This window comes from Ovis canadensis, chromosome X, assembly GCF_042477335.2.
Source record: "Ovis canadensis isolate MfBH-ARS-UI-01 breed Bighorn chromosome X, ARS-UI_OviCan_v2, whole genome shotgun sequence".
In the NCBI taxonomy this organism is placed as follows: domain Eukaryota; kingdom Metazoa; phylum Chordata; class Mammalia; order Artiodactyla; family Bovidae; genus Ovis; species Ovis canadensis.
Window position 1 is genome coordinate 7,077,641 of NC_091727.1, and position 17,549 is coordinate 7,095,189.

General features: G+C 55.7%; 2 protein-coding genes across 7 annotated transcripts in view; one reads left to right on the forward strand and one right to left on the reverse strand.

Annotated features, from left to right (window-relative positions):
- Window positions 1-8,222, reverse strand: part of GPR143 (G protein-coupled receptor 143) — a 47,526-nt gene extending 39,304 nt beyond the window's left edge. For 2 of the 4 annotated variants that reach the window (XR_011446097.1, XM_070289712.1), the window contains exon 1: window positions 7,050-7,412. Coding sequence is in view for 3 of the 4 variants with exons in the window: in XM_070289712.1 (XP_070145813.1) it covers window positions 7,050-7,317 (268 nt within the window). In the remaining variant the exon portion in view is untranslated. Of the gene's footprint in view, window positions 1-290; window positions 350-7,049; window positions 7,528-8,085 lie in introns of those variants that run through there. The other 2 variants (XM_070289713.1, XM_070289710.1) reach the window with 2 other exon arrangements.
- A 1,035-nt stretch (window positions 8,223-9,257) lies between these two features.
- The window catches only part of SHROOM2 (shroom family member 2), a 145,276-nt gene continuing 136,984 nt past the window's right edge, over window positions 9,258-17,549 (forward strand). For all 3 annotated transcript variants that reach the window (XM_070289714.1, XM_070289715.1, XM_070289716.1), the window contains exon 1: window positions 9,258-9,634. In XM_070289714.1, the coding sequence (XP_070145815.1) occupies window positions 9,470-9,634 (165 nt within the window). In that variant the 5' untranslated portion in view covers window positions 9,258-9,469. The remainder of the gene's footprint in view (window positions 9,635-17,549) is intronic.

Sequence of the window (17,549 nt, forward strand, 5' to 3'; positions counted from 1 at the left end):
TGAAACTCATAATTGCCTCCCTTCAAGTGTGCATCTGCCCGAAATTCCCTTCAGGAGCCCCTCAACTCAGCTAACTTCAGCCAAAAACCCAGGAAGTTGTTTTTAATGTCCTCCAACCCCCGGGGGTATACAGCAGCCCTAGGAGAGGGGGTGTATGGAGACTCGGGACAGATTCAAAATGAACTCTGAACTCATGCGCTAGGCTGCCACCAAGTCCTGATGCTTGCAACTTCCTCACAGAGAACAATCCTTTCTTTGCCCCTGGGGTCCCCACCTGAACCATCACCCACCTCCTCTCAGCCAGCAGCATAATAGCTCAGTCATTCCTTCCAGGATGTGTTTTCAAACCCTTCAGAGGAAAAAAAAAAAAAGAGGATGAGAAGGAAACACAAGAGGTCTACTTCTTTTTTTTCTCCTCTACTTGGATTTCTCTGATGCTGATGAACCTTTTGCAGGGAAAAGCCATTTTGCACGTTAATTGTGCCCTCATTGTTTCATGGAAGCTAATGGCGTTTTCTTTAAAGGCAGAGTGAATGTTTCATATTTCTTGCATTCTTTACATTCCTTTGCAAGTCCTCCCTGGTGCTGGACAAGTAAAAAGCCCTCAAGAAATACATGCTCATTGGCTACCTAATTAAAACAAACAAACAAAAAAAAAAACATTGAAAAATAACCAATAGCTTTCTAAAAATGTACTTTAAAATACAAAAATGCTTGGGACTTCCCTGGCAGTCATTGGTTAGGACTTGGTGCCAGGTCAGGGAACTACGATCCCAGGAGCCACACTGCCTATTCAAAAAAAGAAATCAATGAAAACTTTTGCAATAGTAATTTCATCTAAGTACTCTTGTCTTTTTTAAGGACTATTGATCTGCATAGTTAGGTATTGCTTTATATACCTGCGTGTGTATATTTTTCTAACCATCATGTATTCGCTGTGTGTGCTGAGTCGCTCAGTGGTGACTGACTCTTTGCGACCCCCATGGACTGTAACCCGCCAGGCTCCTCTGTCCACGGGGATTCTCCAGGGCACAATACTGTAGTGGGTTGCCATGCCCTCCTCTGGGGATCTTCCCGACCTAGGAATGGAACCCTCATCTCTTACATCTCCTGCATTGGCAGGTGGGTTCTTTACCACTGGAACCGCCTGGGAAACTCACAGAGCTCTCTGGGGTCTCCTTTATAAAGTCCTAATCCCATTCTACAAGACCTTTTAGAACTAACACCCAAAAAAGATGTCCTTTTCATTATAGGGGACTGGAATGCAAAAGTAGGAAGTCAAGAAACACCTGGGGTAACAGGCAAATTTGGCCTTGGAATACGGAATGAAGCAGGGCAAAGACTAATACAGTTTTGCCAAGAGAACGCACAGGTCATAGCAAACACCCTCTTCCAACAACACCAGAGAAGACTCTACACATGGACATCACCAGATGGTCAACACCGAAATCAGATTGATTATATTCTTTGCAGCCAAAGATGGAGAAGCTCTATACAGTCAGCAAAAACAAGACTGGGAGCTGACTGTGGCTCAGATCATGAACTCCTTATTGCCAAATTCAGACTTAAACTGAAGAAAGTAGGGAAAACCGCTAGACCATTCAGGTATGACCTAAATAAAATTCCTTGATTATACAGTGGAAGTGAGAAATAGATTTAAGAGACTAGATCTGATAGATAGAGTACCTGATGAACTATGGACATGGTTCGTGACATTGCACAGGAGACAGGGATCAAGACCATCCCCATACAAAAGAAATGCAAAAAAGCAAAATTGCTGTCTGGGGAGGCCTTACAAAGAGCTCTCAAAAGAGAAGCGAAAAGCAAAGGAGAAAAGGAAAGATATAAGCATCTGAATGCAGAGTTCCAAAGGATAGCAAGGAGAGATAAGAAAACCTTCCTCAGTGATCAATGCAAAGAAATAGAGGAAAAGAACAGAATGGGAAAGACTAGAGATCTCTTCAAGAAAATTAGAGATACCAAGGGAACATTTCATGCAAAGGTGGGCTCGATAAAGGACAGAAATGGTATGGACCTCACAGAAGCAGAAAATATTAAGAAGAGGTGGCAAGAATACACAGAAGAACTGTACAAAAAAGAGCTTCACAACCAAGATAATCACGATAGTGTGATCACTCACCTAGAGCCAGACATCCTGGAATGTGAAGTCAAGTGGGTCTTAGAAAGCATCACTACAAACAAAGCTAGTAGAGGTGATGGAATTCCAGTTGAGCTATTTCAAATCCTGGAAGATGATGCTGTGAAAGTGCTGCACTCAATATGCCAGCCAATCTGGAAAACTCAGCAGCGGCCACAGGACTGGAAAAGGTCAGTTTTCATTCCAATCCCAAAGAAAGGCAATGCCAAAGAATGCTCAAACTACCGCACAATTGCACTCATCTCATATGCTAGTAAAGTAATGCTCAAAATTCTCCAAGCCAGGCTTCAGCAATACGTGAACCGTGAACTTCCAGATGTTCAAGCTGGTTTTAGAAAAGGCAGAGGAACCACAGATCAAATTGCCAATATCCGCTGGATCATGGAAAAAGCAAGAGAGTTCCAGAAAAACATCTATTTCTGTTTTATTGACTATGCCAAAGCCTTTGACTGTGTGAATCACAATAAATGGTGGAAAATTCTGAAAGAGATGGGACCACCTGACCTGCCTCTTGAGAAACCTATATGCAGGTCAGGAAGCAACAGTTAGAACTGTACATGGAACAACAGACCGGTTCCAAATAGGAAAAGGAGTACGTCAAGGCTGTATATTGTCACCCTGCTTATTTAACTTCTATGCAGAGAACATCATGAGAAATGCTGGGCTGGAAGAAGCACAAGCTGGAATCAAGATTGCCGGGAGAAATATCAATAACCTCAGATATGCAGATGACACCACCCTATGGCAGAAAGTGAAGAGGAACTAAAAAGCCTCTTGATGAAAGTGGAAGAGGAGAATGAAAAAGTTGGCTTAAAGCTCAACATTCAGAAAATGAAGATCATGGCATCTGGTCCCATCACTTCATGGGAAATAGATGGGGAAACAGTGGAAACAGTGTCAGACTTTATTTTTGGGGCTCCAAAATCACTGCAGATGGTGATTGCAGCCATGAAATTAAAAGATGCTTACTCTTTGGAAGGAAAGTTATGAGCAACCTAGATAGCATATTCAAAAGCAGAGACATTACTTTGCCAACAAAGTCTGTCTCGTCAAGGCTATGGTTTTTCCAGTGGTCATGTATGGATGTGAGAGTTGGACTATAAAGAAAGCTCAGTGCCAAAGAATTGATGCTTTTGAACTGTGGTGTTGGAGAAGACTCTTGAGAGTCCCTTGGACTGCAAGGAGATCCAACCAGTCCATCCTAAAGGGGATCAGTCCTGATTGTTGATTGGAAGGCCTGATGATGAAGCTCAACCGCCAATACTTTGGCCACCTGATGCGAAGAGCTGACTCATTTGAAAAGACCCTGATGCTGGGAAAGATTGAGGGCAGGAGGAGAAGGGGAAGACAGAGAATGAGATGGTTGGATGGTGTCACCGACTCAATGGACATGAGTTTGGGTAAACTCCGGGAGTTGGTGATGGACAGGGAGGCCTGGCGTGCTGCTGTCCATGGGGTCACACATAGTCGGACACTACTAAGTGACTGAACTGAACTGATCTGAACCGAAGAGCAGACTTTGAGCTGTGGCTCAAGAAGAAATTGTCGTCAACGGATCTGACCACCTCTGTGAGCCTTTCCAAAGAAGGTTTACAGCCAAGACTCTCAACACAGGAGCGTCTCTCTGAAGCCATCCATTCTGAGTTTGACAGCCCCAAAGAAAAGTTTTCTTCCAACAGCCGGAGAATTCACTTCTGTAGATGAGGACTCAGCCTCTGGCTCTTTCTCCAGTAGATTTTAGAGCAAGGCAAGGGCTCCAAAGAGACAGGACAGATGCGTGTTAACATCCGAGATGCCCTCTCCAGGGCTGCTGGTAATTGCTCAGTCATGTCCAACTCTTTGCGACCCCATGGACTGTAGCCCACAGCCTCCTCTGTCCAAGGGATTCTCCAGGCAAGAATACTGGAGCGGGTTGCCATGTCCTCCTCCAGGGGATCTTTCCCAACTAAGGATGAAACCTAGGGTCCGTGGCCTCTCCTGCCAACCCCCAAAGCGTGGGATCAGCTCTTCCCCCATCGCGCGCAGTGCGTGACCCCCTTTCCTGTGTGCGCGGCAGCCCCCCCACGAGACCCCCGTTTCCAGATGGTGCGGGCACCCTCCCCCGCACGCGCGGCCCTAGCCCCCACTTTCTGCGCGCGCGCGGGGCCAGCACTTCTTTGCCTCCTTTTCCTGTGCGTGTGGGGTCCCCCGGGATGCGCGGCGCGAGCCCTCACTTCTTGCGCGCTCAGCACCCCTGGCACATGCGGCACGTGCCCCCCTTCCTGGATGCGTGGTGGGAGCCGCCCCTTCTTGCGCGCATGGGGGCCCACAGCGCGAGCACCCGGGTTCCTGTACGCGCGGGGTCAACCCTCCCCCCAGCACGCGCGGGGCGATCCCCCCCACCCCCGCTCCTGCCCACGTGGCGCGGCACGAGCCCTCCCTTCTTGCGCGCCCGGGTACCCGCCAGCCGCGGCGCGAGTCCCCCTTCCTTTGCACGCGGGGAACTCTGGCACGCATGGCGCGAGCCCCTGCTTCCTGGGTATGTGGAGAGAGCCTCCACTTATTGCGGGTGCGGGGCCCCCTCGGGATGCGCGGTGCGAGTTCTCACTTTCTGCACGCACGGGGTCAGCCCTTACCCGTGCGCGCGCGGCGCGAGCCCCTGACCCCAGTGCACGCAGCATGGAGCGAGCCCCTCTTCCTGCGCTCATGAGGCCCCCGGCACGCGTGGAGCGAGCCCCCACTTCTTGCGTGCGCGGCAGAAGACCCCCCCCCCCACACTTCCGGCGCACAAGGCGCGGCACGAAGCCCTGGGTTCTTGCCGGTTCCTGTGCCGACGGGGTCAGCCCTTGCCCGGCACTCGCAGCGCGAGCCCCCGCTTCCTGGGGGCGTGGCACACCGTGGCATGAGCCCCCACCTTCTTTCCAGGGCGGGCCCCCCACCCCCCTCGCCCCGGACGGGTGTCCTTCCCTGCACACGAAGAGTTCCCCAGTTGAGGGCCGTGTTCCCTCAACTCCCAAGAAGGGGGTCCCCACTCGCGGGCCCCGCGCCCTTAACTGGGCATGGAGGGGTTCCCATCCGCGGGCCGTGTGCTCTCAACCGCGTAAGGAGAGGTCCCCACTCGCCGGCCGCAGGCCTCAACTGGGCATACAGGGGTCCCGACCTGTGCTGCGCACGCCCAGGAAAACACACAGACGGGTCCCAACTCGCGGGCCTGGCATCCTCACCGGCACACACAGGGGTCCCCACCCACGTGTCGTGCGCCCTTAACTGCGCACACAGTGGTCCCCACCACTGGGCTGTGCGCCCTCAACCGCACGCTGAGGGTCTGCATCTGCGTGCCGTGCGCCCTTAACCGCGCACAGAGGCGTCCCCACGCTCGTGCAGTGCGCCCTTAAGCACACACGGAGGGCTTCTCACCCTCGGGCGTGTGCCTTCCACCGCGCACGCAGTGGTCCCCACCACAAGGCTGTGCACCCTCAACCGCTCACGCAGTGGTTCCCACTCGCAAGCCGCGCGCCCTCAAGCACACACAGAGGGATCCCAATTTGCGGGGCCACGCACCATCAACCGTGCACGAATGGGTCCTCAAGGCTGTACGCGCACTCTCAACTGCATACCACGGATTCCCCACCCGTGGGCTCTGCGCCCTCAACCGCGCACGAAGTTGTCCTCGCCACAAGGCTGTGCGCCCTCCATGCCCATGAAGGGCGTCCCCACTCGTCAGCCATGGGCCCTCAACCGCGCATGGAGGGATTCCCACTCGCGGGCAGCGTGCCCTCAACTGGGCACGGAGGCGTCCCGACCCGCGGGATCCGATCCCTGAAAAATGCAGATGGGTCCCTACTGGTGGGTCTGGCGTCCTAATCCACACACGGAGAGGACCCTACCCGTGGGTTGTGCACCTTCAACCGCGCACTGAGGGGTCCCCAGCCGCGTGGGCCGTGCGTCCACCACGCACTGAGGGGTCTGCGCCTGCGGGTCGTGCGCCCTTAAACGCTCAAGGAGGGGTCCCCACTCATGGGCAGCGGGCCCTCAACTGGGCACAGAGGGGTCCTGACCCGCGGCTCACACAGGGAGGGGTCCCCACGGCGTTACCCGCGTCCTGAAAACGCATAGATGGGTCCCCACTCGCGGGCAGCGAGCCCTCAACTGGGCACGGAGTGGTCCGCACCGGTGGTGTGCACGCCCTAGAAAACGCACAGACAGGTCCCTACTCGCAGGCCAGGCGGCCTCACCCGCACAAGGTAGTGTCCCCACACGTGGGCCACGCGCCCTCAACTCCCACTAAGGGCTCCCTACTCACGAGCCGCGCCACCTCAACCGCGTAAGGAGGAATCCGCACACGCGGGCCTTGAGCCCTCAACCGCCCACGGCAAGGTCTCCACCGAGGTATGGGCGCCCTGCAAAACGCACAGACGGCTCCCTACTCGAGGGCCAGGCATACTTACCCTCACACGGAGGGGTCCCCACCGTTGAGTCACACGTCCTCGACCGCGCACGCAGTGGTCCCCACCTCCGACGGGCCGTGCGCCCACAACTCCCACGAAGGGGACCCCACTCGCGGGCCGCAACCCATCAACCTTGTACGAAGCCCCACGGGCTCTCAACCGCGCACGTAGGCGCGCCCTGAAAAAACGCAGGAGGGTCCCTACTTGGGGACCGGACGTCCTCACCCACAGAGGGAGCCCTACTCGCGGGCCGCCCGCCCTCAACTGCGCATGGAGGGGTCCCCACCAGGGGGCCGTGCGCACCCTCACCTCCCACGAAGGGGGTCCCCACCCGTGGGGCACGGGCCCTCAACCACTAATAGTCGGGTCCCCACACGCGGGCCCCGCGCCCTTAACCACACACGCTCGAGTCCCCACCCGCGGGCCGGGCGTCCTCACTCGCATACCGCGGGTCGCACGCTCACCCAGGCAGCCGAGCACGTCGCAAGTGGTGGCGGCGCGCACGATGCGCACGGAGGCGGGGCCGCCGGCCGAGGTCGCCGGCGAGGCCCAGGCGACCCCGGGACTCTCGGGCCGGCGCGCGGGCCGCAGCTGCAGGAGGCCGAGCGCTAGACGGAGCGCGCCGCTGCCCAGGCACAGCGCGTGGAAAGCCCGCGTCTGGAAGCCCAGCGCGAGCTGCGTGGCGGCGTCCCGCGTGGGGCAGCAGAAGGTGCCGAGGCGCGGGGAGGCCATGGGTCGTGCTGGGGACGCGCGCGGCTCGGGTCTGCCGGCCGGCCTGGGTCATGTGCCGGATGCGGAGACCGCGGGGAGGGGGCGTCAGGCGCCCCCTGGGCCTCCCCGCGGCTCCCGCCGGACCCCCCGCGCTGGCAGAAAAGGAGCCAGGCTCGGTGAGCGCAGAGGGGAACGCCACGAGGCCTCTCGAGGGAGATGCTTGGCAGCGAGGAGGAGGGGTGAGGGGCGGAGCGCTCAGGGTCGGGAAGTCAGCTCTCTCGCCCGTCAGCAGGCCTTCCCGGGAGGAGGTGGGGGGGAAGGGGGGAGTTAATTCTCCAGAACCCGGAGCCCTCAACAGTGCTGTCTCAACCCATCTCCCCCAGAAAGCACGCGCCCGGGTCTGACCGGTGTGGGTCTCTGACAGACTCTTCACTTTGACCCGTTGCCAGTTCATAAGCAGGGACTGAGCCGTGATTTGCATTAGAATACTGCGTTTCTGTGGCCCCTCTCCGACAGGGAAATCACTCCCACAGAGCTAGGACTTTCGCTTGAAGTCAACAAACCGTTGAAGAAAGGGGAGACGACTACTTTGCCAGACTGGACACACACACACACACACACACACACACACACACAGAGACACAGACACAGACACACACACCCTTTCCTGCGCGTGCGGCGCGGCGCGAGCACTCTCGTTCCTGCGCGCGCGGGCCAGCCTTTCCTTACCCCGGCGCGCGCGGTGCGAGCCCCCCTGTTCCTGCCCACGCGGCGCGGCGCGAGCCCCACCTCTTGCGCGCGCGGGGCCCCTTGGCACCGGCGGCGCTAGTCCCTCTTCTGCGTGCGCGGAGCCACCCCCGGCACGCGCGGCGCGAGACCCCGCTTCCTGGGCGCGCGCCGCAGCGCGTGCCCCCAGGTTCCTGCGCGGGTGGGGTCAGCCCTCCCCACGGCGCACGCGGCGCTAGCCCCGCCCCTTCCTGCGCACGCGGCGCGACGCGAGCCCCCACTTCTTGCGCGCGCGGAGCCTCCCGTCACGCGCGGCGCAACGCCCCCCGTTCCTGAGCGCGCGGGGCCAGCCCTCCCCGCGGCGCTTGCGGCGCGAGTACGTCCCCTGTTACTGCGCGCCCGGGGCTAGCCCTCCCCGTGGCGCGCGCGGCACACGAACGCCCCCCGTTCCTGCGCGCTCAGCACAGCGTGAGCTCCCCGGTTCTTGCGTGTGTGGGGCCAGCCCTCGCCCGGGAGCGCGCGGCGCGAGCTCCCCCTTTCCCTCGCGCACGGCGCGGCGCGGCGCGAGACGGCAGTAACTGCGCGCGCATGGGGCCAGCCTTTCCCCGTGCGCGCGCGGCGCAAGGCCGCTCTCTTGCTGCACAGGCGGCGCGAGCATCTCCCTTTCCTGCGCGCGCGGCGCCACGGGAGTACCCTGGTTCTTCTACGGGCCGCGCGAGCAACTCCTTCTTGCGGGCGCGCGTTCAGCCCTCCCCCGGGCGCGCTAGCCCCGTCCCTTCCTGTGCACGCGGCGCGACGCGAGCCCCCACTTCTTGCGCGAGCGGAGCCTCCGGTCACGCGCGGCGCAAGCCCCTCGTTCCTGAGCGCGCGGAGCCGGCCCTCCCCCTGGCGCGCGCGGCGCGAGAACCACCCCCCTTCCTGCGCGCGCGGCGGGGCGCGAGCCCTCAGTTTCTGGGCGCGCGCCGCGGCGTGAGTCTCCCCCCTTTCTGAGCGCGCCGGACCAGCCCTCCCCCCAGCACGCGCTGCGCCAGACACCGGTTCCTGCGCCCACGGGGTAGCTCTCCCCTCGGTGCGCGCAGCACCACGAGAGTCCCACTTCCTGCGCGCGCCGCGCGAGCCAAACCCCGTCTCACGCGCCCCGCCCCCTGGCCCCGAGAGCGCGCCGGGCCCCGCGGCTCCCCGCCCCCTCCCCGCGGCGGCCCGCCCCTCCCCGCGGGCCCGCCCCCTCCGGGGCCCGCCTTCCCCTGTGCGCGGCGCCGCCAGTCCTCCGTGCTCCCTCCCGTCCCCGGCCGGCACTTTCCTCGCAAGTTGCAGCGCAAGTTTGCCCGCGGCCGGCGACCGAGGCGCCGAGAACCTCCCTCGCCCTCGGCCGGCTGGGCTTCTCCGGAGCGTATGGTCAGGCGGCCCCGGAGGCCTGAGCGGCCGCGCCGCCTCTGCGCCCCGCGCCATGGAGGGCGCTGAGCCCCACGCGCGGTCGGAGCGACTGGCGGAGGCCGAGGCGCGGGCGGCCGATGGCGGGCGCCTGGTGGAGGTGCAGCTGAGCGGCGGCGCCCCTTGGGGCTTCACCCTGAAGGGCGGCCGCGAGCACGGCGAGCCGCTGGTCATCACCAAGGTGAGGGGGTGCGTGGGACTTGCACGGTGACAGCCGGGAGGTGGCCTCGAGGGGCGGGGGACTCGTCGAGGTCGGGAGCGCCTGGCGGGGGTGGGTTTCGGGTGGCGCCCCGCCCCGGGACACGCGTTTGCCCGGGTTCCCCGCGAGAACGTGGGGCGCTGGGTCCCGCCTTAGGTGTGTGGTCCGGGCGCCACCTGGGCCGCCCTGCCTTGTTTCCCAGCCCTTTTTGGCTCCCGGCGCCGCGGATAGTTTCAATGGCTCCTGTTTCAGATCTCTCCCCTCCCCCTCTTGGAAGGGGCCCGGCCCTCCGCTGTCACTCCCGGCCTCGCTAGTGGCGGCCTGTACCTGTGGGCCAGCCCAGTGGTCTGGGGGGAACGTTCCCACGTGCGCCGGGTGGACAGAGCCTGCCCCTCCTGTGTTAGCCTGTCCGGGTGCTTGTTTCTGCACCCCGCCTTGGACTCGCACCCCTTTATCTCTAGGACGTGTGGGCGAGCAGCTGCCGGCAGGCCAGCTTCTCCATTCCCAAAAGCCCATCAATATTTACTGATGTTTGGCTTCCAGCCCTAGATCCGCGGCCCCCTGGATACTTGCAAAAAAGAAAAAACAAACTGAAAGTTTTCAGAGTCCTTTATAAAAGTGGGATTTGATAATAAGTTGCTAGTGTGTGTGTCCATGGGGTCGCAAAGAGTCGGACACGACTAAGCGACTGAACTGAGTGTGTGTGTGTAGGGTTTACTTTAGAACTTTTAATTTTTCTGCCTCGAAATAGATAACCCATATTGAGACTTAGCTGCCGAGCCTGTCGAGCTGCCGAGCCTTTTATAAACCGGTAAAAACAGACACAAACCAGTCATTTGGTTTTCCCCTGTTTAAAACTCTCTCTCGGTCAGTTTCTCTTGGAAGGTCTGGGCCGCGCCATTCCTGGGGACAAAGTTCTCTTTAAAACGCAGAAAAATTCTTGGCTCGCAGAAGGGTTTGAAGGTGACTTATTGTTTTTTTCTCTGCTTTCCTGCTTCAGCGGGGCTGGAAGCACTGAACTGATTTCTAACCTGCCCCACCGGATTGAATTTAGGAGGTGGTGTGGCTTTGTTATCTAGATAACAAATGAGAGACCGAACTAATCTTTTTATTTTCTCTCATTTTTTTTATGGTTATAAACTAGAGACTCTGAGGGGAAACCTGCACAGAATTTTTGTTGAACTGGGGGTTGAGTGTCTTTGTTGTTGTAAGTTTCACCCAGGTGCAACCTATTAATGCATTGAATTCTTTGAAAAGTGGGAGGAAGCTTAGTGAGCAGACTTTCTGCAGGTGTGGTGCTCCCTGCATATGCCTTACAGCATAGTAGCTTGAGCTTTTTAAATAATGCGTTTTACCAGACATTTTGGATGGCAAAGGTTAAAAAGATACCAGGTGAATCCCCCAAACCTTTAGACCTTCAGGTGTTTCTTTTAAAAAGGGACACACGCAGATCCAATTCAAGCTGTCTTCCTCGGACCTGTCGTTAGAGCAGATCGAATAAGTGGTACAACATTGTTGAAGGTAGTGTCTTGCTTTGGGGGCTTCCACTGGGTAAGAGAACTGGCCTAAAAATTCAGTTGTTTTACCGGAAGCTGGGGAAAAGGATTACAGAGTACCTCCCCCTTCCTCTGTACCCCAAGTCGTAACACCCCAAGCACCAAGTTCTTAGTGGCGAGTTCTTAGTGGCGTTACATCTTCCTGTGAAAGAGGGCCCCCTTCTACAAACCGAAGGAGGGGGGCGGTAGAGCCTGTGGACACAAACCAGGGCCTGTGCAGACTACTGGGGGCTGTTGGCTCCTGATTTAGCCCCTGATGGGCTCTCCCGGTAGTTGCTATGGTTTGGGTGTGTGGGGCTGTGTGTGTCTGGTGTGGGATTGTGTGTGTGTCTTGGGTGTGTGTGTGTCTGTGTGGCTAGACTGGTAGCAGTGTACACACTCTGCGTGTGTCTGTGTGTGGCTAGACTGGTAGCAGTGTACACACTGTGTGCGTGTGTGAGTCTCTGTGTGTGTGTCTGGCTAGACTGGTAGCAGTGTACACACTCTTCATGTGTGTGTGTGTCTTTGTGTGGCTAGACTGGCAGCAGTGTACGCACTCTGCTTTTCCAGATTGTGCTTCAGGGTTTTGCAGAAATAAAGCTGCTTGTGATTTTAACCTGACATGCTCCTATGTCCCTCCCTTAAACTGCTGCTTGGTTTTTATAGGTGTTATACTGTGACTGGAGATAATGTGGTTTCTTTGCTTAGGATGGAGAGGATTCAGGACAGTTTGGGATGCCCGTGCTAAATTTCCACTCACACTTGTGTATATACATGCACACGTGCATGCTGTCACACGCGCATGTGTATTTTTTAACCACACGTTGTATTGTGTGGTATTGGCAGTGTTTCACCGGCTTGCATTTTCTCCTGGATTAAGTCATCAGTGATGTTTGCTCATGATCCAACAGCTGGTTGTTAACAACTAAAGTAATTAACTGTCATTTTATTAAAAGACGCTTACTCCTTGGAAGGAAACTTATGACCAACCTAGATAGCATATTGAAAAGCAGAGACATTACTTTGCCAACAAAGGTCTGTCTAGTCAAGGCTAAGGTTTTTCCAGTGGTCATGTATGGATGCGAGAGTTGGACTGTGAAGAAAGCTGAGCGCCGAGGAATTGATGCTTTTGAACTGTGGTGTTGGAGAAGACTCTTGAGAGTCCCTTGGACTGCAAGGAGATCCAACCAGTCCATTCTGAAGGAGATCAGCCCTGGGTGTTCTTTGGAAGGACTGATGCTAAAGCTGAAGCTCCAATACTTTGGCCACTTCATGCGAAGAGTTGACTCATTGGAAAAGACTCTGATGCTGGAAGGGATTGTGGGCAGGAGGAGAAGGGGACGACAGAGGATGAGATGGCTGGATGGCATCACTGACTCGATGGACGTGAGTCTGAGTGAACTCCGGGAGTTGGTGATGGACAGGGAGGCCTGGCGTGCTGCAGTTCATGGGGTCGCAAAGAGTCGGACACGACTGAGCGACTGAACTGAACTTATTAGGAAAGGATGGAGAAAAGTGTGCCCATTATAATCTCTTAAAAAATGGAAGTAGATTGTTGTGATGGGGACTGGGGAAACGTGTTCCACCACCAGAATTTGGATTAATCCAAGCTTTGAATCTTTTCTTTCCCACTAGCTACTGAAACATCTCTAGGGCTCATTAAATAATGGGTCTTCTAATAGTTTTTTTTTTTTTAAATTTAAGAAATGCTGAAATTTTACATATTAGAGTGCTGGGGTATTTTACAGCTCATTTCTAACAGAATCTGACTTGGAAGAAGCCTGATCCCGTGTAAGATGTATCATGACAAGTGTCTTGGTTGAAAGCCTCCTGGGAGTGTACAGCTTCGAGCTTGAGGTGATACCAAGAACAAGGCCAGTTCAGTCCCTGATTTCCTGATGGAGTTTTATTAGCCCATTTTATAGATGAGACAGCCCTGAGGTCACATCCTGAGAAGGACCCTGAGGGTCAGATCTTGACCCTGCATATCTCTGCTTCTTCTCCAGTTGGAGACATGGGTTCGATCTCTGGGTGGGGAAGATCTCCCTGGAGAAGGAAATGGCAACCACTCCAGGATTCTTGCCTGGAGAATTCCACGGACAGAGGAGCCTAGCGGGGCTAAAGTCCACGGGGTCGCAAAGAGTCAGACACGACTGAGAAATGAAATTAACATCACCACCGCCACCACCACCATGAGGGATTTTCAGCCTTGGCACTTCTGATGTTCTGGGCTGGATCCTTTTTTGCTGAGTGGGGTGTGTGTGTGGGGGGTCCTTTCCTGTGTATTGTAGGGTGTCTAGCAGCAACTCTAGCCTGTACCCACTGGCAATGTAATCCCTTCTCCCATGTGTGACAACCGAAAGTGTCTTGTACTGCCACGTGCCCCCGGCACAAAATCGCCCTCGCTAGAATATTGAAGACGGAAATGGCAACCCACTCCAGTGTTCTTGCCTGGAGAGTCCCAGGGACGGGGGAGCCTGGTTGGCTTCCATCTGTGGCGTCACACAGAGTCGGACATGACTGAAGCAACTTAGCAGCAGCAGCAGCAGATGAACTGTACGCCACTTTTGCTTTGAAAGGATTTTAGCTTGGAAAGCTGTGCTTTATTCTTTTTGAAGGTGCTTGCGAGGCCCCTGGCCTGGCCTACCTGGGTGGGGAAGCCTGTTTTCTTCCTCGTCACTGGCCCTGATAATAGGCTTTATTTACATAGTAAAACTCAAACAAATACTTGCTTCATCTGCATTTTTTGTAGCTGGAAAAAAGGAAATGGGAGCAGGAACTCCCGAGAGCTGTGTTTTATGGGCACTTGGCAGGGGCTGCTCCCCGAGTAACTGCCTTTTCTCTGGGTCAGAGTCGAGGTTAAAGGGACCCTGACTCCCCCGAAGTGGCATTGTTGGAATCTCAAGTGCATGCGTGGTGAGTGAAGTGAAAGTCTTTCGGTCATGTCTGAGTCTTTGTGACCCCCTGTACTAAACAGTCCATAGGATTCTCCAGGCCAGAATACTGGGGTGGTTAGCCGTTCCTTTCTCCAGGGGATCTTCCTAACCCAGGGATCGAACCCAGGTCTCTTGAATTGCAGGCAGATCCTTTACCAGCTGAACCACCAGCGAAGCCCACAAATACTGGGGTGGGTTAGCCGTTCCCTTCTCCAGGGGATCTTCCCAACCCAAGGATTGAACCCGGGTCTCCCACATTGCAGGCGGATTCTTTACCAGCTGAGCCACATGGAGTCAGTCCCCCAGAAATGCAGCCAGCAAGATTTGTAACCGTTTAGCACCTTGACACTGACTTGTAAGCTTGAGGTTTACCAGGGCCGGAAAAAAAACACAAAAGGCCGTTTTTTTTGTTTTGTGTGTGTGTGCAGCAGAAATAACATCCCTGCCCTAAGGAACTCCAGAGACCTTGACGTGTCCACGTCTCCGAGGCTCTGCTCTGATGCGGGCCCTCTCAGGAGCGTTGTCTGTAGGTTGAGCGCTGCAGTTGGTGGGAGTTCCTCTCCATCAGCTCAGCAAGTGGAAGACTTGGGTGCCGCGGGGTGGTGGGGGGAGGTTGGGGGAGGGCCTGACTTCTGAAATGTCTGCGGAGGGGCTCAGATTCCAGAAGGACCACCCGGGGGATTCACTGGGAAGCCCGAAGCCCACCAGCTGGGTGTCAGCGGGCCCCCTGCGGCCTCAGGAATGTTTGTTAACCTCGGGAAGGAATGAAGCCTTGCTTCTCCTTTTCATCACGTCTTAGATTCCCCTCCTTCCCCTTTCCCCTCCAACTGGGAATGCCAGAGCCTTTCCTTGAGCACCCCCAGAAGAAAGACAGTCATCTGGGCCTTCCCCGGTCCCAGGGGTGGCTCATTTGGGACCTTGATGAGTTTCAGGTTGCCTCTTGGGGACCAGGACCTCCTGGGGAGGTGCGGGGGCAGGGAGCTGGCCAGTGCGACCCCTCTCCTGGGTCTCCAGACCCTTAAACCCCTCACTGGACGCAAGGCTATGTCTTTAAATGTCCTTCCCGGTTTGCAAGCTGAAGGCGGGCTGGTGGGGGGGAATCAGGACACACACTGGGGGGTCGGGGTGGGTGCGATTGGCCCACACAGCCAGGTGAGTGATGTCCCAATTCAGAGGTCCTCCTGATAGTGAAGATTCAGAGCCATTGGCGGGTCGCCTTGTGGTCTGAAAGGGGCTGCGTTTTTTATGGGTTGTGCTGAGTCATGCTGATCGGTGACCCGGTAACCCGTCTTTGGGACAAGCTGTTGTCACTGATGTCCCCATATTTGCCCCCTCAAGAGCCAAGCTCTTTGTCAATGACCGCTGAAGGTTTTGAAAACAGGGCATCTGTAGACGTGAGCTGTGAATTTTTTCATTAAAAATTAATTTATTTTAATTGGATGCTAACTACTATATTGTGGTGGTTTTTGAAACATGTATATTAGCATATGTGAAATAGCTGACCAGTCCAAGTTCGAAAAGGGCACTCAAAGCCTGTGCGCTGGGACAACCCAGAGGGATGGGATGGGGAGGGAGGTGGAAGGGGGGGATTCGGGATGGGGGACACAGGTACACCCATGGCTGATTCATTCATGTCAGTGAGTGTGAATTTTGGTTTAGTCACAAGTCCTGTCTGACTGTTTGCGACCCCATGTACCGCCAGGCTCCTCTGTCCGTGGGATTCTGCAGGCAAGAATCCTGGAGTGGGCTGCCATTTCCTCCTCCAGGGGATCTTCTTGACCCTTGGGATTGAACTAGCAGCTTCTGCATTGGCAGGTGAGAAATTCTTTACCGCTGAGCCCACCTGGGAAGCCTGGAGCTATGGATTGGGAGCTGATTTATCTCAGCCTCTCTGCGTTTTGCTTGATGTCTGTGTTGAAGCAGAATCCCACAGCCACTTTCCCAGGGCTCCGTAGACAGAAAAGGTGGGTGGGTAAGGGCTGGACACCCCCACCTTAGCTAGCTCGGGTACTGTGGTAGCCAGGGCAACTCCTGGACACGGTGAGGTCCTGGCCACTTTGAGGCCAGCTGCAGTTTGTGTCTGTTCGGAGGAAGAGTGGAGTTCCAAAGACATGTTTGTATGTAAAAATTCACAGTGCGGTTTAAAAAAAGGGGTGAGTTTCCTGCCCCCCCCACCCCACCCCCCGTGCTGAAATACCTTTGCGGTTGGTAGGCCTGTCTGCCAACTGGCCTTCAGGTGTGTCTTTCTCCCCCTGTGCCAGCCTCTGCCTCTCTGGGTCTTGCAAGTTCTCACCCCTGGTCCTCAGGATGTGTTTTCCATGTGGGGATGGGAAGTTGGGCAAAAAACCTTCGGTCCCATCCCCAGCTCTGGTGCTGGAGCTTTGAGGTGCGGAGGGTGTGTGTGTTCTTCCTCTCCTAGAAATTAACTCAGCTTGTTACGTGTTAGTCACTCAGTATGTCCGACTCTTTACGGCCCCATGGACTGTAGCCCACCAGGCTGCTCTGTCAGTGGGATTCTCCAGGCAAGAATACTGGGGTGGGTTTGCATTGCCAGGGGATCTTCCTGACCCAAGGATCGAACCTGCATCTCTTAAGTCTCCTGCATTGGTGGTTGAGTCCTTTAACATACTACCACCACCTCAGAATTCCCAACTCATCTTGACTCATCCATAAACCCAGAGGCTTCTAAGCGTGAAAAGCTGTAAACTTGAGGTTTGCATCACACTTCCCCACCGGGAAGGATTTTGCCCTTCCTGGTCCAGTTATGAGTAGTTTGGAACATGTCCTAACGTTCACCCTTTGAAAAAAGAAAATGACTTTGCCCGAGAGCTAAATGTAGAAAGGAGAGGGAGAATGAAAGACTCATAAAAAAATTTAGTGGTTTTCACCTTGTCCTAACGAGCTGGAATTTCTTCACTCTCCTTTCTATTTCGCGGCCGAAGAAACCGGGCTCCCAGCTTGGAGACGGCTGGTTTTTCTATTTGGTGAAAGCGTTTGGAGCCGTCTTCTTGCCAAAGCTGTTTTGTGTCAGCGTGCAAATAAACCCCGGTCTGTGGATTTCTTTGGGGCCCTTGGGAGCTTTGCTCCTTGTACACTGGGCACAGTGTAAACAGCCAACGAGATTGTTTCAGGATTTGAAGGCTGAACAGACTTTTTATTCACTCTCATTACCTTTTACTTTTCACACACCGCAGTCAGGTCATCCTTTGAGGAGACATTTCTGCAAGCTGAGCTCTCCCAGGCTGAACCTTCCACCCACACAAAGGACTTTGAAAGTGCTCAGGGTTGTGTGGTTCTTTTTTGGTCTTTTTTTAAAAAAAACACGCCAGTGTCCCAGAGAGGGAGGGTGTATCTTGTGGAAAAATTGTTTTCCTGTTAACCTGGGAGCCTCTTGCATTGACCAGTAGGGGTGTTAAGGCCCCTCTT